At 35.1% G+C, this 24,833-nt stretch overlaps 1 protein-coding gene across 4 annotated transcripts; it reads left to right on the plus strand.

Moving 5' to 3' along the window:
• Positions 1-7,262: 7,262 nt before the first annotated feature.
• On the plus strand, positions 7,263-23,700 carry LOC138335307 (uncharacterized). Of its 4 annotated transcripts, none has more exons than XM_069284330.1 (3): positions 7,263-7,380; positions 21,625-22,378; positions 23,087-23,700. In XM_069284330.1, the coding sequence occupies exons 2-3, from the start codon at positions 21,829-21,831 to the stop codon at positions 23,401-23,403; spliced, it is 867 nt and encodes a 288-aa protein (XP_069140431.1). In that variant the 5' UTR covers positions 7,263-7,380; positions 21,625-21,828; the 3' UTR covers positions 23,404-23,700. The 4 variants fall into 4 exon arrangements, with proteins under 4 accessions (XP_069140431.1, XP_069140433.1, XP_069140432.1 ...); XM_069284332.1 differs by having other exon boundaries at positions 7,367-7,494; XM_069284331.1 differs by lacking the exon at positions 7,263-7,380 and adding an exon at positions 7,430-7,569.
• Positions 23,701-24,833: the final 1,133 nt, after the last annotated feature.

Raw genomic sequence — 24,833 nt, forward strand, 5'->3', positions numbered from 1 at the left:
ACTGTCTTATTTGATCACTGTGATCTAAAAAAAAGTAGGTTAAGGTCATTCATTTTAACGAAAATGGATGTAATAGGAAGAAAGCGAATATGATTACCTTGACTATTATAAGACGATGAATATTCAAAAATTAAAAAAACGTATTGTTGAAGATTGATTAACATGTATAATCATTAACATGTATGTAGAGATTTTAATTTAACCGAATTTCAGGGGTTTTGTATTTATTAAAACCCTCGTTCAATCAAGGCAAATATTTGCTTTTGTTTTAGTTTTTTCTTTTTAGGTCACCTGAGACTAAGTCTCAAGTGACCTATTCTAATCGCCTTTTGTCCGTCGTCGTGCGTCGTCCGTCGTATGTCCGTAAACAATTTACAATTTCGACTTCTTCTCCAAAACTGCTGAAGCAATTCCGATGAAATTTTGCAAAAACCTTAAAAGGCAAATCAAAATTGTGAATTATATGGTCCCCATCCCCAGGGGGCTGTGGGAGGGGCCAAAAGGGTAAAATTGATTAAAATTTCAAAAATCTTCTTCTCCACTCACAGATTTGGTGGAATCAAATACTCTTCATAGATAGAAAGGTCTTAAGGCCTGTTATAATAATTGTGAATTATATGACCCTGGGGTCTCTCGTTTGCCCCTGGGGAGGTTTAAGTTTACTATTTTTTTAATAGGAAAAAACACATTTTTGAGCATTATTTGGTCATTTGAAATAGGAATAGAGTCAAATGTTGCCAGAATTATCAGTATGAGATAGCCATTACATTATATTAACAAATATTCTATGAATGACCCCCAGGGGCCTTAGAGGCGAGTTCAAAAGGGGTCAAATAGGCTTTCTGAAATTCTTGAAATGGTAGAATCAAATCCTTTTCATAGATAGAAAACTCCACCGCTGACAAACGGTATTATTTCTCTATCAAATACAGGAGCAGGCGATTTAGTATTTTTCTTCGGTTACACATGTTACTTACTTTCCACCATTATGACCATTGAAAAGTTTGGGCTTCTCATTTCACTTCAAGATATCTATCAAAAATATTTTTTTTGCGTTCCGAAAAAATTCCGTGGCACTATATCCTATATGGAATAAAATACTGATTGTGCATGCACCAAACGCAAAATAAATAATTTCGTATTTCGTATTATTTTTTGTGTTAATTAGACATACATATACACGATTAAACACCAATAATAGTTCAAATGATGAGTATCGTTTATGGTCCGTCGTCGGTGGAGCATCTTTAAGGTCCTTTAAAAAAGATGTGAATTATATGAGCCTGGAGTCTCACGCGTCCCCCTGGGGAGGGGGTAAAGTTTACTAGAGTTTATATAGAGAAAACAAATTTATGAGTATTTTTTTGCTCAATTTTCATAGGACATGAGTCAAACTTGGTTAGAATTATAATCCTGAGATAACATTTTAACATCATATCCATGTTGGTCCTGGTCGACCCCCTAGGGGTAGAGGGACGGTGCCAAAAAAGGTCAAATAGGCTAAAACTTCAAAAATCTTCTTCTAAAATGCTGGAAATGGTAGCACCAAATACCCTTTATACATGTAGATAAAAAGTCTTAAGGTACTGTTTTATAAAAATTGTGAATTAAATTACCCTGGGGTCTCATGTGCTATAGTTTATATAGGAAAAACACATTTATGAGCATGTTTTGCTCAATTTTCACATGAAATGAGTCAAACTTAGTTAGAATTATAAGCCTGAGATAGCATTTTAATATTGATATCATATCTATATTGGTCCTGGCCGACACCCTTTGGGCAGAGGGGCGGGGCTAAAAGGATCAAAAAGGCTAAAACTTCAAAAATCTTTTAAAATTTTTGAAATGGTAGAATCAAATAGATATAGATGGAAAGGTCATAAGGTGTTTTATAAAAAATTGTGAATTATATGACTCTGGGGTCTCCCGTTACCCCCTGGGGAGGGGGTCAAGTTTACTCTAGTTTATTTAGGAAAAACCATTTATGAACATTATTTGCTCAATTTGCATAGGAAATGAGTCAAGTTTAATTAGAACTATTAGCCTGAGATATAGCATTTTAACATCCATATCGGTCCTCGACGACCCCCTGGGGGACCAGAAGGGCGGGACCAAACACGGTCAAAATGGCTAAAATTTCAAAAACTTTTTCTAAGTTCACAGGTTTGATGGAAGCAAATACTATTCATAGACTAAAAAGTCAAATTTATAAATCCCTGACCATCCACAAGGCCTAGTATATAGTGTTTATTTGTCTGTTTCATTTTATCTGTTTCATTATATATTCAAACTCAGGTGACCGTTAAGACCCATGGCCCTCTTGGTTTATTTTTCTTTCAATGATCAAACAAATATGAAATTTTAAAAACACCGTTCAACGTGACATTTTTTAGATATTGTTACATCTTTTTGAAATTAAATTAACCGTATTTGTATATACCAGTAATAAAAAAGTATCCCCATGTCTATAGACGAGAAGAACAATACACCTTTTACATTAAACTATCGTTGTTTTTCGAGTTAATATTTTTACTGTGATTGTCTCTTTTTATTTAACGTCACGTTATTACTCATGGTCGGGCCTATCTTGTGTGCAATTTGTTATAGTGTGGATGTCTGTATCTTTTCGGAGATACTGCCGTATATTCATGTTGTCGCCTTGTTTGTTTGATTGCTTTATTAACGTTCTATTAACAGTCAGGAACGCCTCCAATGTACGCAGTGTGTAGCGTGTATGTATTGCATGATGCGTGTTTTGGGAGACTTCGGTATGTTCGTGTTTTGTCTTGTATAATGGAACTGTTGCCTTGTGATAAGAAGAACACCTTCCTAACTTACTGAAGCATGCAGCCGATGACATTTAACAAGCACATCCCACCCGGTCACATTATACTGAAAACAGACAAACAAATCATATTTAATGATCTTCAGCTTATATTTTTTGTCCCTATTGCATGATATATGTGAACGGCGAGTTTAGGGATCTGATCTTTTCTGTTCTTCTTGAGTAACCTTCTTCCTAACGACCTTCCTAACCACTCCCTTGACAACGCCTCAGTTTTGGCCTTCGGTTGAGCGCTCGCACCTGTGAGGAAGGCTTTCAGTTCGTAGTGTAGAATAGTTGTAGTGTCTGCTCCTGCTTAGCTCTCAGCACTAAGGGATTAGGACGATTGGTTCGCCCGTCGTTTGTATAATGTGACCAAGTGAAGTGTGTTTCTTGATGACTTCGGTGGCTTGTCTCGGTGTTATAGCATTATAAATAGGGCAAGAGTTCCAGTATGCCAGAAGACGCAACACAAATATACCTGTCCCCAATGCTGAGCACTAAGCAAGAGCAGAAACTACTACTATTATAGTAGTGTCACGGCCAGGGGACAGAACCTAGAGCCTACATCACAGGGGCGAACACTCAAATAAGGCGTCAGTATAATGTGACCGGGTGGGGTGTGTTGCTTGGTGTCTTCGGCGGCATGCTTCAGTGATATAGCACTATAAAAAGGGCAACAGTTCCACTATACAAGAAGACACAACATGAATATACCACAGTCTCCTACAACACGCACCTCGCACAACATACACGCAACACATCGCATACATGGGAGGCCGTCCTTACATGACCATAGCTGTTAATAGGACGTTAATTAATCAAACAAAAACCAAAAGTGAGGTGGCGTCAATGGAATCGTTGGGAAGAAGAAAGTTAATAAGGAAGAAGAGAAAAGATAATATCCTAAAATTAGTCGCCTTATACGATATTCCAGCGTTCTACGTATTCGGTAGCATTGCTTTGAAATAGATTTTATCACGAGACAAGAAAAAAAGTTCTTTTTTTTAGATTAAAATGGACTAAAAGTGGCTTAGAGAATGTCTGACGTCTTAGGATGCTGTGGGATATTATTATAGTCTTCTTCTAATAGAGGATCTCTTGTCCTTTTTATAGTGCTATCTCACTGAAGCATGCCGCCGAACAAGTACGCCCTACCCGGTCACGTTAAACTGATAATGGGCAATCCAGTCGTCTTACTCCCTTTATGCTCAGCGCTAAGCAGGAGCAGACATTACCATTTTTATAGAATATGGTGTGTCTAACGAGGGGACAGAACCCATAGCTTAGCCTACCTAAAAGGCATAAGCAGGACCCACCTCAAAGGGGCGAACGCTCCACCGACGGACAAAAGTGAGGTTATGTAAAAGGAGAAGGAAAAGTAAGGTAGGAAGAAAGAAAGAAAAGCTAAGACCATCAATCGCCTCATGCGACATGATCATGTAATTTGGGGGAGGAGGGCAGCAGTCACAATTCTAACGCCCTACTTGCGGAACATGTATACTAAAGCCATGCTTGGTGTTTATAGCTTGGAATATTGACATAACTTTTTTCCATCAGTTAGCGGTACTGTAACCCTATCTATTAATAACACATTAAAGTCTCGTCATTAAACCAGCGTTATATCGTCTATCTGTCGTGTCAGGGTTTCTACCTGTGTGGATAGGCTATAGTTTTATCATTCATCTGTTCCGCATAATGGGTATTTATGTCCCATTTTTCTTATAACAAGTGTAAAGTGAAAATGTAGAAGTAGCTGAAACCGCAATGAATACAAATAGATCATTGCCATGAGTTGGCTACAATTTACTCATCATGTCTGCCGTTGTCAGTGTCCATTTACTCGACGTATTCGGTAAGACGTTATTTAAAAATTTTTTTTGTTTTTACCATGTTTCTGGTAGCACCCTGTTATATAAATAGAGGTTACACAACGAGTGGCTGTTGGATATGGAATTAATTCCACACGAGCGAGTTATTTTTTAAAAGTTACAAAAGACATGAGCTTTAGCGAGTGTCTTTTGTAACTTTTAAAAATAACTTACGAGTCTAGAATAAATTCCATATCCAACAACCACGAGTCGTGTGACCTGTTTCTACCACAACTATATCCACTTTTAGCCGATAGAAATAAGACGAGGATAAGTACGCTATCCAACAGCAGTTTTAATTTGGCGTCAAGCGGCGATCACAGCATAGCATGACGTCACTCAATTATTGATGACGTTGACAAACGATGACACGACACTCAGAAAGACGTAGTTCGGTTTAAGTTCACCGTGTCAGCCAATCAGAATGCGTACAGAGTTTATACCACGTGTGGTATAAACAAATTGTTAATCAACAGCAGCATCGTTTATTTGATACCCTGAGAGTTGAATAACACTGACGACTATTGTGGTAGAAATGTATATAAAATGCACTTATTTTGTTGACACTGATGGCGAACGATCGACGCTCAGGAAATGTAATTAGGCTCAAGGTTCTCAATATCTAATGGGATCATTTGTGCTTAAGGCGTAAACAAGTCCAGGGGTCTCAATTTCACTGTGTTTTTCTGTGTGTTTTTAAAAAAAATCTTGATCGAACTTTTTCTTATTTACTAAGGAAAAGCTTTTAGAATTGACTGATACTTTGATTACGCTTTTGATGTTGTTAATGTCATCCGCGCCAACGAAAGTGATTTATATAGATGTTATACGACCTACGATACACGATATCGTAATCCATGTAATATCAATAAATTTAAAGTCAAAGTTCTTTCATGTGAATACAGTCGCAGACTGCCTTAATGAATTACTGATAAAATTAACGAAATATGCGGCATTCAGACGCTTCACCCGACGAAACCACCGGCAAACACATGGAAGTTACAGTTAAGTTGTTATCTTGTTGAAACACGCATGCAAGTTAGGAATAATAGTACATTTCATTCCTTCGAGGACAAGTCAGGGAACATTCAATAAAAAGTTGTAAGATGTTAAGTTGTTAAACATCTTACGATTCCTTCCCCGAGGGGTTCCCCTTCACTATCGAAGGGACGAGTGATTATTTGTTTCTCCTCTCATGTTCATTTTCTGATTATTTACTGCAGACAAATACATCGCATTGTTGACGTGTCGCATAAGAATGGTATTAGCATGGAATTTTGGTAGTGCTGTATGTTTATTATGACAGATCTATCAAAATATCAAAACGCGATGAAAAAAATGCCCTAGCACCGATCTTCAAATAGTCCTGTGTGTTCGCCAAGGTCAAGTTGTCCATAATGTTCAATCGCTATTTTCTACTGAAATTTAAAACTGAGTTAGACTAATGTCCTAAAGAAGGAATAACAAATAATTCACAATAGGCCCAGACGGCTCCACCCCTCTGGCCCTCAAAGACCAATTGGCTTTTCAGCTATTGCGATAGTCTTTTGTCCGTCGTCGTGCGCCGTCCGTTAGTATTTCCTTGTGAACGCGATAACTTAGATAAATATAAACCGAGCTTAATGAAACTTTATATGTAGACTAACATTGAAAAGATCTCGGGCGAGTTCGAAAATCAGCATGGTTCGACAATCATTTACGGAGTTATTGCCCTTTGCACTAATAATTATTATTGGACATTGTAAACGCGAGAACTTGAGTAAATATAAACTTATCTTAATGAAACTTTTTATGTAGGGTAACATTGGAAAGTCTCGAACGAATTTGAATCAAAGGTAATTTACGGAGTTATTGCCCTTTGCACTAATAACTATTATTGGACATTGTGAACGTGATAACTTGAGTAAATATAAACCGAGCTTGATGAAACTTTGTATATAGACTAACACTGGAATATCGCTGACAATTTCGAAAATCAACTTGATGCGATTGTAATTTACAGAGTTATTGCCCTTTGCACTGATTATTATTATTGGACACTGTGAACGTGACAACATGAGTAAATATAAACCGAGCTTAATGAGACTTTGGATATAGACTAACATTGGAAAGATCTCAGACAAGTGCGAAAATCAGCTTGATTCGATTGTAGCATACAGAGTTATTTCCCTTTGCAATAATAATTATTGGACCTTGTGAACACTATAACTTGAGTAAATATGAATCGAGCGTAATGAAACTTTTATGTAGACTAACATTGGAGATATCTCGGACAAGTTCGAAAATAAGCTTGATTCAACATTATTTTTCGTGAGTTATTGCCCTTTGCACTTATAATTTTAATTGAATACGATAACTTGTGTAAGTATGCACCTGTATGCACCTAGCTTAATTTAAATCTTGTATGTGGCGTCCTAATTTCCTATATTTAATCAAATAAGTTAATGCAATTATTTTCACTAGTACATTGTTCTAATGTGGCAGGAGGTGTGGAAATGTGTGTGCGTTATGAAATCAGCATGATGTATATTGTATTCTACAGTGACACTCAATGGACTTGTGCACAAACTAAATAAGCGGCATGTGTGTACACATGTTAGCGGTAGCTGAAATCATCCGCCTGTGAGAAGCTCTAGCTCAGCACTGCTTCCTGCTTTACTTATTTGCAGCGATCCACCGCCTCAGGTAATTATGTATTGATTGAAATCGGACTATGGCTGACTGTGTACGTATACGTGTATCTTCATATGCTGAACTATTATCGGGTGGATCATGATCACACCAGATCTATGTCACTGTGTACATTTGTTTACAAGAAGGATTTATAAATATTACCTATACAGCCTTAGTTTACACTATAACTACGTACAAAAGGTAAGGACGAGACAACATATACAGGTAGTTGATATGTACATGCATATTGCATTGTTTTGAGCTCCACATGTACATGTAAAATATGATATATAATTTTCCTACAATTTCTGGGCCTGAAGCCACTCGTAACACAGACCAGTCTCCTGTGCTACGACTGTTTTATGTTCAATATATGTTCTTTTATGTTTATATATCATGATGTTTACCCGTAATGGTCACGTGGGTATGTTTTAAGGTTAAAGGTCATAATGTTGTCCTTAAGACGTGTTGCTGTGTTGATAAACGTTCCTTTATTCATACAGGTATCTTTATTCCTCCGTAAACAAAGAGTTATACATGTATGAACAAATTAAAAAAATAAAATAGGTGAAAGGTACGACAAAAAGCGTGATAACATAATGATAAAAACAAAAAAGAGATAGACGAAAACGTTCCAGAAATACTGCCATTAATTTAATTATATATGAATGCAAAGGAAAGCATAAGCTTAACAACTGTTCACATATGTTGAATTGCATCTACTGTGTAAGGACTACGTAAGCATAAACTATATGTTAAGTATATGTTACTGTGAGTACAACAAAAGATATGTTACTCTAAGAAATCACCCATAGAATATTGGCAGCTAGATTCTAGTGGGGTTTCAACAAGAATTAATATGTTACACAACCCATTATGTATTTTTTGTCAGCAGAGGGAGGAAACCGTCTTACATATAGTCGATAGATTATGGAGCAGAATTGAAAAAAGGGTATTCTTAAAAACGTCTCTGTATATCAACTTTTCAGAACGTGAAATCTTATTTGGCAAACGCGGTAAACAATACCAAGCACAAAACACTGTAAAGCTGATCTTCAAGTACTATATTTATAAACAGCGTGTAAAAGGCAATATGTTGTATATTGAAAGTGTTAAAAAATATATTAAAAATTATTATAAATCTGAAAGGTTCTTTTCCTAATGCAATGGCAAAAATAAATGTGTTTAATGTTAAGTGGGGTTTATCATCAAATCTGGCTGAAGATTAATAATATGAAATAATTATATAAATTATCAATATTGAAACCAATGCATTCACAATATAGAAGATAATATTAGAGTGTAAGTAAGTGTTAAAGAGATGTTTCTTTTGTTTTGTGTTTGTATGCTGTGAAAAAAAAAGGTTTTTTTCATGTGATTTTGTCCGTCGTCGTGCCTCTTCCGTCGTCGTGCGTCTTCCGTCGTGCGACGTCCGTTAACATTTCTTGTGAACGCGATAACTTCAGTAAATATAAATCGAGTTTAATGAAACTTTGTATGCAGAGTAACATTGGAAAGATCTCGGACGAGATAGAAAATCAGCATGATTTGAGAGCTAACGGAGTTATTGCAATTTGCACTAATAATTATTATTGTACATTGTGAACTCGATAACTTTGATGTATAACCAAGCTTATTGAAACTATGCATGTAGACTAACATTGGGGGGATCTCGGACGAATTTGAAAATCAGCGTGATTCGACAGGAATTTACGTAGTCATTGCCCTTTGCACTTATAATTATTATTGGACCTTGTGAACGCGATAACTTTAGTAAATATGAACCTAGCTTAAGGAAATTTTGTATGTAGACTAAACATTAGAAATATCCCGAATGAGTTCGAAAATCAACTTGATCCGACGATAATTTACTGAGTTAATGCTCTTTGCACTAATTATCATTATTGTACCTCGTGAATACGATTAGATAACCTGAATAAATATGCACTCGGCTTCATGAAACTTTGTATTTAGACTAAAATTGGTAAGATCGAAGTTTGAAAATCGACCTGATTAGATCGTAACTTACAGAGTTATTGCCCTTTGCAATTATACTTATTGAATCTTGTGAACATGATAACTTGAGTAAATTTGCACCGAGCTTGATGAAACTTTCTATGTAGACTAACATTGGAAAAATCTCAAACAAGTTTGAAAATAAGATTGATTCACTCTAACTTATTTTCGGAGTCATTGCCCTTTGCAATAATAATAATTGAACCTTGTGAAAACAGTAATGTGAGTAAATATGCACAAAGCTTAATGAAACTTTGTGTATAGACCTATTGAATGCATGTTCCTGTTTCATGAACAAAGGCATCAGGAAATTACATAACTAATTTGTTTCAAATATCAGGTTGCCGTTAAGGCCCATGGGCCTCTTGTTTCTTCAACGGCTTTTAGTTTTCAAAATATGAAAATAAAACGATTTTAATAATTTTGTAGAGTCTTAAGAATTATTAGTTTATCGATAAGTTTACCTCAGTTCCTAAAAATATAAGTTAACTGTAAATTTACAAAACGTACGTATAGTTGACTACAGTAAAACCCCTTTAACTCGAACTGCAGCGGACCAGGTTCATAGTTCGAGGAATACGGGGTATTCGACTCATCCGAGGTTTGCCAAAATAGGCATAATTATGTACTGGCCACAGTCTGTGACGAACCTTGCATGTCAATAACGTTTGAAGTATTGTTTTCCAGCATTTAAAATATTTATATATATATATAAGGGCGATATTCAATCGTTCAACGTTGTGAATTGCTGAAAATTGCTATTCTGTGACAAACCTTGCATGTCGATAACGTAGTAAGTATTGTTTTCTCCCATCTAAATTATTCATAACGGTGATTTTCAATCGTAATGTTAATAAAATGTGAATTTTATAAAAATTCATGTTGTGAAATGCTGAAAATTGCCACAGTCTGTGACAAACCTTGCATGTCGATAACGTAGTAAGTATTGTTTTCCAGCATTTAAAATATTTATAACGGTGATTTTCGATCGTAATGTTAATAAGATGTGTATTTTATAAAAATGCACGTTGTGAAATGCTGAAGAGAATTTGAAGGTGAATTAGGCAGAGCAAATGTCTAGTTAGCTATCTACATGGAGGTCAAGAGGTACAGTGCAGTATATTGATTAAAATTCGCCCATTCGCAGATGATTTTAAATGATTTAAAAATAATGCATAAGCGCTGTAGAAATTGCTAATCAAAATATTACCGTATTTGAAAGGCACTAATGTAAGAGGAAACGCTGTTTACAGAAACCGGGAACGTTAAATGACCCAATTCGTAAAAAAAACAATATACGGAACGCATTGATTAAAAAAAAAACCATTGATTTGCTGCATATGGATGAGCTTTGTCCTTTCAGCCTTAACTTAAACTAAAACATTAAATAGACTTGCAACCGTAGGATGGAAATTGAATACCGATAACATAATGAAATACGGAGCCGTGACTCGTTAGGACAATCCTCATTTCTGTTAAATAATCCAATTGACAACTTCCGCATCCATACGATAGAAGCACTGTTCGACGAATAGATGGTTTCTTTACTATGCATTTGACGGGAACGGGATATATTTCTGTTCGAGGAATGAGGGGTATTCGACGAATAGCAGTTCGAGCTATCCGGGGTTTTATTACATAAATTATATAAGGGCACGGTCGGGACCATGCGATCAGTTCGAGGAATGGGGGTATTCGAGGAATGCGATTTCGAATTAGAGGGGTTATACTGTATATCATTGTGTTACGTAGCAAAACAGTAAAATGGTCCTTCTTTATAAGATTTACACTAACACTGCAACACTAACACTGCACTGTATTGATAGTTTAAATCTGTCCTCGGACATATAGTCTTAATTTTGTAGCAATTATTATGACGCCAGTTTCCTCGCATGTCAAAAAGTGTTTATACCCTCTTGAGGCAGTTGTCACTGTGATAGGCTTCAGTAGATATCTTCTATATCAAAGTAGAAAGCCCACGCTCCGAATTTAGGTACATAACTATACTTTATGTGTGTTTTTTTACCTATTGTGAATTTTTCAAAAAGGCATAAAGGGCCTAAAACGATGTTTTCTAACAAAACTTTGGGTATGCGCCAAGGGGATCCCTTGTGTCCATCTTTTGAACATATTATTTATTTTTTTTATTATTTTTGTTAATAAAAAATACGTCATTCTTTATTCTATACCCATTTATAATGATATGTATTAATCATTTTCATTACGAATTGATTTTCAAGCAAAAAAAATCAAATTTTGGATTTGGTCGAAATATTTGGCATGTTATCGACTTTGTCCACTCTTTTTAAACCGTTTTAAAAACATGCTATAGGTATAATCTTATAACAGATACCTTTTCAAAAAAAATCAAAATCCGGGAAAATAGCATTTCATAAGCTGAAATGTAGCCAGGAGATTTTTTTAAAAGATCAATATTTGCCCTAGATGACTGTAAATTCAAATTTGATCATAGACAACAGTTTGTTATAGAATTTTATAAACTAACATATATACTGTGCTTAATGCTCTTTATTTGCAAGCGTTCAAGTGATAGGCAATCTTCCAATATAATCAGCTGATCAAAAATGGAATATATGGAAAAAATAAACAGAAAATTCGGCTCCATTATTTCGATAAATTGAACTTTTTAACTGCATAATTAATGGTTACTGAAACATCTGACTGCGCCCTTTAAGGCATTGCCTTCAGTCATATTATGTGATGTATTTATATGCGTTTAGAGTACGTTGCATACCGTATTTATATTTTTCCGGAAAATGATATCGGCATGCGCAGGTCTTCAGAGTGTAGTGGACATAACGCACAATGTTCGGTCACTTTTACGTCAAGCCGGAATTTCATTGGAAAAAGCGTTGAACAGTAAAATAATATTAGCGCAATACTATTTTTTTTTTTAAATTGAAAAACAGAAAGGATATATTTATTCAATTACGGGAGGATTTTTATCAAAATGTCTGCAATATTGTTTCTTCTATTGATGCGTTTTTGTTGAGAAAATGACGTTTTTTGGCGCGACAGATGTAACACGCATCTGTATGCGGTTTCAGTTAAAGAGTCACTGTGGTCATACTGAACACCACATGGCGGTAAAATTTGACCCAGAGATTCCCCGAAAACGTACTATCATGACGTCATTTCGTTATAATGAATTGTGACGTCATACTTCAAAATGGTGGAGTTTGTTTGTAGACTTGCCGATCGAAAGATCCGAAGAGAAAAGACAAAAAAAGTGAAAAACCACAAATACACACAGTACACACAGTACAAAAAGGTACTAATTCATGACATAGAGACATGAATTGTTAAAATAAAAATACATTTTTCTTCTATTTTAAGAACATGTCAGAAAATATAGACTGCAACGTCGTTCTACTTTTTTATCGAACAAAACCTTTGTCTTGCAGAAATGACACAAAATGAAATTTTTAGATTGACTGTTCTGTCACGCAAATTCACGACGTTGAAAAATGACTTTATATTAGGAATTATGTTTTCTATTCAGAAGAAAATACGTTTTTGCTCAAATATACGTGTGCGAAATCTCTACTGAAAATTCAAAACAGTATTCGAAAAATTCCGTTGTTTCTTTGTCTTGCAGGTTTGCCGAATGTCGGAAATGACGTCAATTGCGCTCGTCATGTTATAAAATAATGGCGTCTTTTACATTCAATGACGTTACATGAAAGTGACCGAACATTGTGCGCGACGTCAGTGTTGATTGTTTACTTAATGTTACGGTTTTCGCTGTGTCTGGTGGTCGCTACTACATTGTTGTTGACCTATGTTTATGTCATTTAAATACTATCTTGTTCTCTATTTTCTTCTCTTGCCTTTCTACCTATTCACATTCTTTCAATATCACAGAGAAATAACTCGTCGCTGTCAGGTAAGCAGTTATCACTATACAAATAATGCATGGAAGAAGTTAAAATTCTGAGTGCTAACTGTCTGGGTGATGAAAATAAAAGAAAAGACGTGCTCCATTATTTAAGAAGTATGAATTTTAATATCTATTGCTTACAAGATACGCATTTTACTACAGTAATGGAAACTATGATAAGGTCGGAATGGGGACATACCTGTTATTTCAGCTCGTTTAGCTCAAACTCCAGAGGGGTGGCAGTTTTATTCAATAACAATTTTGAGGTCAAGATTTTAAAAGAGAAAAGGGACTTGCATGGAAATATGATTGTTTCAGATGTGTAGACAAATGAAAAACATTTTACACTAATAAGTTTGTATGGTCCAAATTCAGATACCCCATCATATTATAGTAAATTACTAGAGGTTGCACAAGATTTTGGAAATGATCCTTTTATAATTTGTGTGGATTTTAACTTAGTCTTAGATCCTAGTTTAGATTAATCCAATTATATGCATGTAAATAACCCTAGGGCAAGAGAAATGTTGTTTTTTTTTAATAATAAATGAGCTTGGTTTGATTGACATTTATAGAAATAAACATCAAGATTGTAAAAGGTTTGCTTGGAGAAGAACAAGGCCAGTAAAACAGGCTAGACTAGACTATTTTTTTAATTTCAGAGAATCTTATTTCTAGTTTAAGAAAATATCGATCCGATCATTCTATGTCATACATAACTTTAAGTTTTAATGAATTTAGATAAGGCATAGGATTATGGAAGTTTAATAACTCCCTATTACATGATTTAGAATATCTTAACTTAATAAATATTATTAACACATAACAGATATTAAAACTCAGTATGCTTTACCTATTTATAATCTGGAGAATTTGACTCAAATTTTAGATGATAATATTCAATTTTCAATAGATGATCAACTTTTTTTAGAAACCCTTTTATTTGAGATCAGAAGGAAAACTTTTTCATACTCATCGTTTAAGAAAAAGCAAAGAACAAACCAAGAATTGTCATAAAGGAAACTCATTAAAGAATTGGAAAATCAGGAAAATGTTAAGAAGAATTAGCAAAAGCACAGAAAAAACTAGAGTCCCTCAGAAAACATAATCTTAAAGGAAGTATACTAAGGTCAAAAGTGAAATGGGTCGAAGAGGGGGAAAAATCAAATTTTTTTTTAGTTTGAAAAACAGGAATTTTGTCACTAAAATTATACCAGTAATTGAAAAAGATGATGGAGAGATTAAAACAGATCAAGATGAAATTTTAACTGAAGTTAAGCAGTTCTATGAAAATCTATTTTCAGAAGAATTAGAATTACATGATACTAACTTAAATGAATATCTTGACATGATAGTATACCAAAACTGAATCCAACAGTTTAGAGGGTAATATAAAGGGGCAGGTGTTACTTTAAAAAAATATATGAAAAATAATGAAAGTCCTGGATCAGATGGCTTCACTGTAGAATTTTTAACATGTTTTTTGAAACAGCTTGGTCATTTTGTAGTCAGTTCGATTCAACATGGGTTTAATACTAACAAACTTTCAGTAACACAAAGGCATGGAATCATAACTTGTTTACCTCAGGGAGATAAGCCAAGACAGTATATTAAAACTTGGAGACCAATTTCACTCTTGAATACAATATATAAAATTACATCAGGCACTATTGCTAATAGAATTAGAAAAGTTTTAGACACTATTATAAACACAGATCAGTCTGGATTTATATCAGGAAGATATATTGGTGAGAACACAAGAATTATATATGATATTATGCATTATGTAGATGAAAATGATATTCCGGGTATGTTGTTAAATGTGGATTTTGAAAAAGCGTTTGATTCGGTCAGTTGGAATTTTATTGATAATGTACTTAACTTCTTTAACTTCGGAAATGACATACGAAAATGGGTGAATGTTTTTCAAAATGGTTCTAATTCAACTGTTAACCAGGGGGGAATTTGTCTCCATTTTTCTTATCAATAGAGGATGTCGACAAGGTGATCCTATCTCCCCATATTTGTTTATTCTCTGTGCTGAAGTTTTAGGAATTAGAATTAGCAATAATGTAAACATTAAGGGTATTAACATTGATGACACTCCTATATTACTATCCAAATATGCTGATGATACATCTGTTATATTAGATGGGTCAAGACAATCATTAAGGGAAACATTGAAAGAATTGAAAAAATATGCAGAAATATCTGGCTTAGAAGTAAACAAGGGTAAGACTGAAGTAATTTGGATAGGGAATAAGAAATATAGTGATGAACAATATTGTCCAGAAAGGAACTTGCATTGGGGAAAAAGGAGTTTTACAGTTTTGGGTATTGATTTTAATGTAGAATACATAGAATGGTAAAAATGAATTATGACAAGAAACTTATTTAACTTAAACCAATTCTGAATATATGGAATAAACGAATTCTTACACCTATCGGCAAAGTGCAAGTTATTAATTCGCTACTAATTTCACAGCTTAATCACCTCTTCATAGCACTGCCAAATTCTGATATATATTTCATAAAAGCTCTTAACTCAGAAATATTTAAATTCCTTTTGAACAGTAAAGAAGATAAGGTGAAGAGAGATATTATTATAAAGGAATACAGTGAAGGCGGTCTTAGAATGATAGAAATATACTCTTTTATCAGGGCTCTCAAGTTAACATGGATCAGAAGATTATACACAAGGTCAAGTAAATGGCGGTTCTGCCCTGCAGGTAGGGCGTTAGAATTGTACCTGCTGCCCCTATTGCATGATCGTAAAAGGCGACTAAATTTAGGATCTTATATTTTCTCTTCTTCCTAACTGACTTTATCTTTCCTAATGCCTGTCTTGGCACCGCCTCACTTTTGGCCTTGAGGTGAGCGTTCGCCCCTGTGAGGAAGGCTCTGGGTTCTGTCCCCTAGTCGAGACACACCAAAGTCTATAAAAGTGGTAGTTTCTGCTCCTGCTTAGCGCTCAGCATACAGGGAGTGGGACGACTGGTTCGCCCGTTGTCAGTATAATGTGACCGGGTGGGGTGTGTTGCTTGGTGTCTTCGGCGGCATGCTTCAGTGATATAGCACTATAAAAAGGGCAACAGTTCCACTATACAAGAAGACATAACATGAATATATCGCAGTCTCCCAAAACACGCACCTCGCACAACATACACGCAACACACCGCATACATGGGAGGCCGTCCTTACATGACCATAGCTGTTAATAGGACGTTAATTAATCAAACAAACAAACAAACAAAGTAAATGGCAAGTGATTCTAAAAACCAATATTAACACAAACATTATGGCTAATTGTGGAGAAGGATATATTGAAGAATGTGAATCTAAATGTAATAATCAATTTTGGAAAGATGTTTTTAATTCTTGGAATTGTCTTATTAAGAAACAAACAGTTAAATGATCATGATATATCAGGCATTTCGAAAACACCTATTTCGTACAATAGGGATATAATAATAAATAGGAATATGGTATTTTATAAAAACTGGTACAAGAACAATGTTATTTTTCTTAGTGACCTTTTGAAATGTCCATACTCGTTAAGTGGTTACAATTTTCATGAATTTACAAAAAAAAAAATGTTAATACTAATTTTTAACTTACCAGGGAATTATAAATTCATGTAGAGAGTACTTATCTCACAAACAGTTTGATAATTTCAATCTGTCATATCCATTTATACCCCATAATTTAGAAATTTTTATTAAACATAAAAAGGGATCAAAAGATTTCTACCACATACTTTGTCAAAATAACACTAGGTCTTCTGGTAAAGGAAAATGGAACAATTTATTTGAAATTAATGAGGAAACTTGGAAGAAATATACTTGACTCCTTTCTCTGTTACTTCAAGCTCAAAACCTTAATGGCTACAATACAGTATAAATCAACATATCCTCACAAAAAACTCATATGTATTTAAAATTGGCTTATCTGAAAATCCACATTGCTTTTTTCTGTAACACAGAAATAGAAACAATAACACAAATATTTTGGGAATGCAGAGAAGTACAATTATTTTTTGAAAATTTTTAATTGTTGCTAGATTTATTATTAGGGATTTCCATTTACGGATGGAAATCCCTATTGTTATTGTTATGTTTTTTCTTAATTTTTTTCTTTTTTTTCTTATTTCCACAAATCTTGTTAGCAGGATATCTCACTAACGGACTAATGTACGACGCTCAACTTTGGACACGTTATGAACGTACATAAGATCTTGAAATGTGCGTTCGATTTTTTTACAATAATGTTCAAGGTCAAGGTCACAGACGTAAAAAACAACTTTTTTCGACCAAACTTTAAACGTTCAAAGCTTCATAACCGTACGCTATTCAACGTGTGCATTTCGTTATTTATGTAGATCGCGATATCGAACGTTTTTTTCTTATTATTTGTTATCAGAGATTATGTCTAGGTCAAGAGTTCGCTAGAGGGTCAAATGAGGTCAAACAAAGATCAAAAATGAGCTTTACCATAGAAATGTTTTGAAAGGCGCATATGAAAGAATATGCTCTCAAGCACATAAAATGACCAATTTCAAGGTCATATGATTTAAAATGGCGGAGATATTGGACATTAAAAATCGAAATTTTTATTTTTACTTGGCGCAGACTTTGAAATTTCAAAGAGAAATGTTTTGAATTGGATGTTAAAAAACATGCTCTCAGACACATATAATGACTAATTCCATTGTTATATTATTCAAAATGGCGGAGATATAGGACATCAAAAATCGAAATTTCTATTTTTTTTTGTCCTTGCGACAGTTGTTTCAGCGGCTTTAAACCTGTATATACAGAGTTAATTTTTCGTACCTATGTTGCATGAACTTTTGTCTTCAAACATTATGAATTCCAATGGGTTATATAGAAAAATGGCGGAAATATAGCTCTCCAAATATGGCAATTTGTTCCATTTCCTCCTTTTATTCCGTAATCTCTGGCCTCGTAGCGCCTTTATTATTTAATGTAGGGTGTTGATTTTTTGTAAATTGAGACTCTGGCCTATTGTCTCTACAGGGTTATAATTTCGAAATCATGAATTCGAAAATGGCGGAAATATAGCCCTCCAAATATTGCAATTCAAATCCCATTAAAATTGGGAATTTTTTTTTCTCACCAGAGTCCCGCTGATTGGCTCAGCACTGTTCGTTCGTCCTTGTGTGCAAATTGAAATCGTATATCGTGCGTGTCTGCCTGTCCATCCCTCCATCCATCATTCAGTCCGTCTGTCTGTCCATTCGTTTGTTCGTGGGTTTGTTTTGTTTGTCTATCTGACTTAATGAAATATATCTCAAAGTATGTGTGTGCTGTACGCAGTGTGTGTCCTGTCATTTCGTACGAACATACAGATTAATAGACTGTCTATTGAGACAAAACAAAATACCAACCACTTAGATTTGTTATAGTGGAATCACGGTCGACATACACGACATGTTGTCAAGCATTTAAATTGAACACGGCGGCGGTACCGCATCTACATGTAGCTCACTACAGGCCTACACCATCCTCGATACTCCAGGGCTTCCGATCACTTACGATCTCTACACCCCTGGACTATCTCATAGTGAAATTGAAGGCAGCTCAGCTGAAAACATTTGACCAATCACAGGCTAGCAAATATTTCATTTGAAGACTACAGAGAGAGCAACGCCTAACATCAAAGCCACAGAGTTAACCGCAGTGTACAGTTATACGGCTCTTTTGATGTACATCAAGTGACTAAGTTACCTGTTCTATTCTGTTGCCTCCAGTTTTACTATGAGATAGTCCAGGGGTGTAGAGATCGTTAGTGATCGGAACCCCTGGAATATCGAGGATGGGCCTACACATGGCTGGCATTTTGTTTACCCCTCAACGACACGTGGCTTTTTAAATATAAAACCGGAAACGATGGTGATTTGCTGCCGTTTACTCAACTAAATGTGTAGTCGGCGGCCATAACAAATGTGTGAAATAGAAGGGTCTCAGAAGTATTTCATTGTGCAGAGTTGTTTAATTTCACAAATGAGATATACCATGGGGGCAGCGGGGTATGGACGATGCATTAGAAATATGCCGCTGACGTAGCGTAGGCCAAATCTTTCCTCCGATTTCACGTTTTAAGAGGTATCGCGAGCTAACTATATATTAGGCAAAAACACATTTTAAAAGCCTAATAATATAGGCAGGTTTAGCGAACTGACACCCGCGCAGTGTTGCGTGTTAATAATCACATAAAATTGGTTGTTAAAATATGGCGGCTTCCTTTCACATATATCACACAAAATTAGATTTCATTTAAAAATATAGTATAAATTTTAATATCCCATCATAGGCAGTGATTCGTTCAATACACATGTATGTTTCACACGACAGGCAGTGATCCATTCAGTTGATTTTATTGCGTGAGTCCCATAAAATTGTAATTTGAAAACAAAATTTCAGAACTTAAAAACTTTTTAAGACCTTAACATGAGCCCTGCAGGTAGGGCGTTAGAATTGTACCTGCTGCCCCTATTGCATGATCGTAAAAGGCGACTAAATTTAGGATCTTATCTTTTCTTTTCTTCCTAACAGACTTTATCTTTCCTAATGCCTTCCTTGGCACCGCCTCACTTTTGGCCTTGCGTTGAGCGTTCGCCCCTGTGAGGAAGGCTCTGGGTTCTGTCCCCTGGCCGAGACACACCAAAGTCTATAAAAGTGGTAGTTTCTGCTCCTGCTTAGCGCTCAGCAAACGGGGAGTGGGACGACTGGTTCGCCCGTTGTCAGTATAATGTGACCGGGTGGGGTGTGTTGCTTGGTGTCTTCGGCGGCATGCTTCAGTGATATAGCACTATAAAAAGGGCAATAGTTCCACTATACAAGAAGACATAACATGAATTTACCGCAGTCTCCCAAAACACGCACCTCGCACAACATACACGCAACACACCGCATACATGGGAGGCCGTCCTTACATGACCATAGCTGTTAATAGGACGTTAATTAATCAAACAAACAAACAAAGTGATAACATCAACTAACAACAACTTGGTGCATTGTCTAGACAGTTTATGCGTCGAAGTCTAGATGAAGAACTTTTTAAGGTAGTCCCTTCATCTTCGACTAATTGAGATTTTACTGTGTATCTTTACAGCAGGCAAAAAATATGCCACTTCATGTATGTGTTATTTATGTGTATATTTATTTCATCGTAATGCGTTCTAACTTTCAACTTTTTCAGCGCTGTTTGTTCGTCCATGTGTGCAAATTGTGATCACCGTATCGTGATTGTCCAATCTGTCTGTCCATTAATTCATGTGTTCGTGTGTTTGTTTGTCTGAGTTAATAAAATCAAATATGGAAGTATGTTCGTGGCATATGTCTGTAACCGGAAGTGTACACAGTCCGATTAAAAGACGGATGGAATGAAGGACACGTTGATACCCGTGTTCAACCAGATACATTGTGTATGTAATTATTATATTCGTTCTTTCTTTCTTTTTTTGTTCGTTTGTTATTTTCGTTCGATAGTTATTGTTTTCTTTCTTTCACTCGGGTGTGCGTTTGTTCGTTCTTTCGACCGTTTGTTCGCTCATTAAAGATAGTTCGATTTTATGCAAAGAGAAAATTATCAAAATGATCATCTGATCGATAACATGATTATTTGCTGGATGGAAATCCCGTGTTTTGATCGCGATCAAATCTAGTTTATTCCTTTTTCATTCAATAAAAAGACTATCATTTTTGGTATACCCAACAATAGAAACATATATTACAAAACTGATAACCTCATTTTACTCATTTTGAAACAATACGTTTACAGATCTAGATGTCTACAACAAAACCTATCAATAACATCATTAAAAACTATTATAAAGGAAAACTATGATATTCAGAAATACATTAGTATTGGCAAAGAAAATAAATGTAAAGAAGAATTCAATTAAGATTGGAAAAATGGATTAAGCTTATATAAATTACACCCAATCTCTGACAGCACGTCTTGAAATACAATGAAATTATATATCTGATTATTTTAAAGTAGTAACCTATAACTTTGTGGAACTGCAAACCTCCAGCGAATATATTCCATACTATACTCTCTCTCTCTTCTCTCTCTCTCTCTCTCTCTCTCTCTCTCTCTCTCTCTCTCTCTCTCTCTCTCTCTCTCTCTCTCTATTTCTCCCATCTCTTTCTTCCCCTATTGTACATGTAATAATGCAGATGATTATTTATAGCTATGAAAATTCATATTGAAATGTATTTGTTTACTAAGTAAGGATGAGGAAATGTATTACTGTTGTATGAAATATGAACACCACGAATTTAAAGCGTTTTACTTGTCTTTTTTCATTTCAGGAAGCGTCCCACTGGTGAAAATGCATCCCTAGACCGAAGAGTAACTGACAAACGACAACTGCTTTAGTTATCGTCAATGAGAATAAGAATCGGTTCATACAAAGGCCCATACCAACAACAGGTACGATGAGTACAACTAAGGACAACGTGCTGTGCGGAATCACATTTAAGTAGATGTGAACTGCAACATCACAAAATACCAATATGGAGGCTTGGTTACTGATGAACGTGTTTCATGTTGTCTTTGTTTCAGCCACACTGTGTGTTATTAATATATCAACGTATATATCTTGGAAACGCCCGTGCAAAAATGGGACGCTGGTGGCCCTCATACTATTTTCTGGTACATCTTTGATCCTCTATTCGGTTTGTGTTTTGTTTCTCAAAACAAGCGTCGCCACCAAAGATTGTATTGACTTCTACCCAGCAGTGCTGATCACCGTGAATGGCGCCCTTACAGCTGTACTTTGTTGTTTACTGAGGAATAACTTAAAACCAAGGCCCTCCAGCTGGATAATGAAAGCAGTGTTCTGTTACGCCGTTACCGCAGTGATATCCCTGATCTATCTGAACTCGGACACCGAGGGGATTGGACAGGAAATCCAACTGGAAAGTGTCCTAATTCTCACGTCATTCTGCTATTACGAGGCCAATAAAATCCTGGTGTGTCTCCTACTGGAAACTTTTAGCTTATATGTTCCTGTTTGTGGAGTATTTTATTACATCTTCTGGAAACAACAGAAAAGTGACCCCGGTAAGTTTAGGAATAATGTCTTATTTTGTTGATATGCTAACCCGGTAAAAATGTATCAAAACTCAAGATACAACTGTATGTTCTGGCATCCTTTTCAAATTAAAAACGTTTGATAATTAGATAATTTTAATCAATTTATATTCAATTTATATGTTAAAAACTAAATCTGCATAATTATACTGCATTGGGCTAATCCATTTGATGTAGATAATGTCAATAAAGTAGGTTACCCTGTTTATGCCAATTCTGAATTTCTGTTATTAACATAGTTTGATAAGATGTACATTGTCGTGCAAACCTTGTATGATCTAATGTTAAAGATGCTCCACCGCTGACAAATGGTATTTTTTCACTATCAAAAACAGGAGCAAACGATTTAGTATTTTTCTTCAGTTACAAAAGTTACTTACTTTACACCATTACCACCATTGAAAAGTTTAAGCTTCTAATTTTACTTCAAGTTAAAAATATGAAAAATAATTAATTGCATCCCGAAAAAATTCCGTGTCACTATATCCTATACGGAATAAAGTACTGATTGCGCATGCACCAAAGGCAAAATAAATTATTTCATATTATTGTTTGTGTTAATTAGACATATATATACACGAGTAAACACCAATTATTGTTCAAATGATGAATATCATTTATGCTATGTTGGCGGTGAAGGATCTTTAAAAGTTATTTTTAATTTCATTTTTTTTCCAGAAATTAAAGTTACAGACGTCAAAATCATCTCTTCATGTGCTATCTCCCATGAGAACGCAACTTATTGCGAGATGTGCGCCAAGATCAACAAGGAAGTTGTGCTGATGCTACACGTATACGGTGTTGTATTTTTGTTGCTCAGGCCTGCACTTTTTTTATATTCCTATGGTTTTGGTAGTCGGACTACGGACGGCTTGCCAATAATCCTACATATGGGTGGATGTATGTTTTTATCGGCCATAAATTTGTACATTTGTCTTAAGAATACTAGCGTCAACGGCAATAATGACAACAAAGGACCGAATTTGTATATTTGAGCAACCTCTTTGATGCCAAGAATCGACTCTGGAGGTCTAAACATTGCCAATTGTACATACTATTTAACTTGTTTTATCAGGAAAATAATCCTAATAGGGGGATATATTCCATGTGGCTCATTGCATTAAATGTAGCGTTACATATACGTGTTGTGTGTACTATAACATCTGTGATTGGGAAGGATGCTTGCAAAAAGACGTGGGGACCATATTGTTATGTTTTAAACACATCTTGTTGCAATTAAAAATTAAACACGTGTTTTAATCTTTCATATATTAAAGTAGATCTAAACCTTATATGTGTTCATGCTATTGTTTCTGTTCTGTTGTTTATATTGCCGTTGAATTACTGTAAAATGTTAAATAGCAATAAAGAATTGGATTGAAATAAAATATATCGAAAATTATTTTTTTTTTCGGTATGTATTTTACCTGAGCATAAAGGGATGGTAGACTCTATAAATACTTGGATTTGTAAAAAGACAAAAAACACGTGGTCTGACATGAACAGCCAATAACACGACAGGATAATTAGGACTAGAACGTAAAAGTTTCTTTTTTTTAAATTTATGTTCTAATTTTGTTGTTTTAACGGTTTATACCGTAGCTGAAATGGCTTTTATTTTTAATGTGAATCGGCTTCGATAATTTTGTAGAGTCGCAAAAGTTATGAGTATCATGAACATAAAATTTTATGTTAATTTCCATAACGCGGGTCATGATCATCTTATAATTATTCATATTTCTGGGCGTTGTCCAAATTACCGTGCAATAGTTGACTTTCACTGTGCAACGCACAAAAACAGCGAAAATAGCCTATATATAGCTGTAATAGTGTAGCTCAAAAGACTTTTTGACAGAAAATGGTGTCGTCTTTAGAGCTACAATTGGTGCCTATTACTGCTAATGGAGCAAAGTAATGATTATGCAAACCATTATAAAACGTCTGTTTGCATTTTTATCGTTCATGTACTTGTTTGATATCGCTTACCTTCTAGGCAATAAAACTAAACCACATAAAATATCAAATTCTCACCGAGGCATTATTTTTTTTACATAATACATATGAAGGTCTTTCTGAAGGGAATTTATACGGCAAGTCCACAAATTGTGAATTTGACGTCTTGTGAGCGGTACGGCAGATATTAAGAATGGTAGTTATGTTTGTTTTGGACAAAAATAATATGTAAACGCATGTATACGCATAAAATAATTGGAAACCTACAAAAAAGTAAAGAAAACTATGCCCGAGTGATTTTCGGAGGCAGTGCTCCACTACGACACATAGGGACCAATTCGTACATGGCCGTATATTCGTTCTAGCCTACATAGTGTTCACATAGATTTCCACAAAGGAAATTCTCATGTGACACATGAAATTCACATGTGACACTTGAAATTCACATGAATTTCATGTGAATTTTTAAGGT

The sequence above is a fragment of the Argopecten irradians genome, chromosome 11 (assembly GCF_041381155.1).
Source record: "Argopecten irradians isolate NY chromosome 11, Ai_NY, whole genome shotgun sequence".
In the NCBI taxonomy this organism is placed as follows: Eukaryota; Metazoa; Mollusca; class Bivalvia; order Pectinida; family Pectinidae; genus Argopecten; species Argopecten irradians.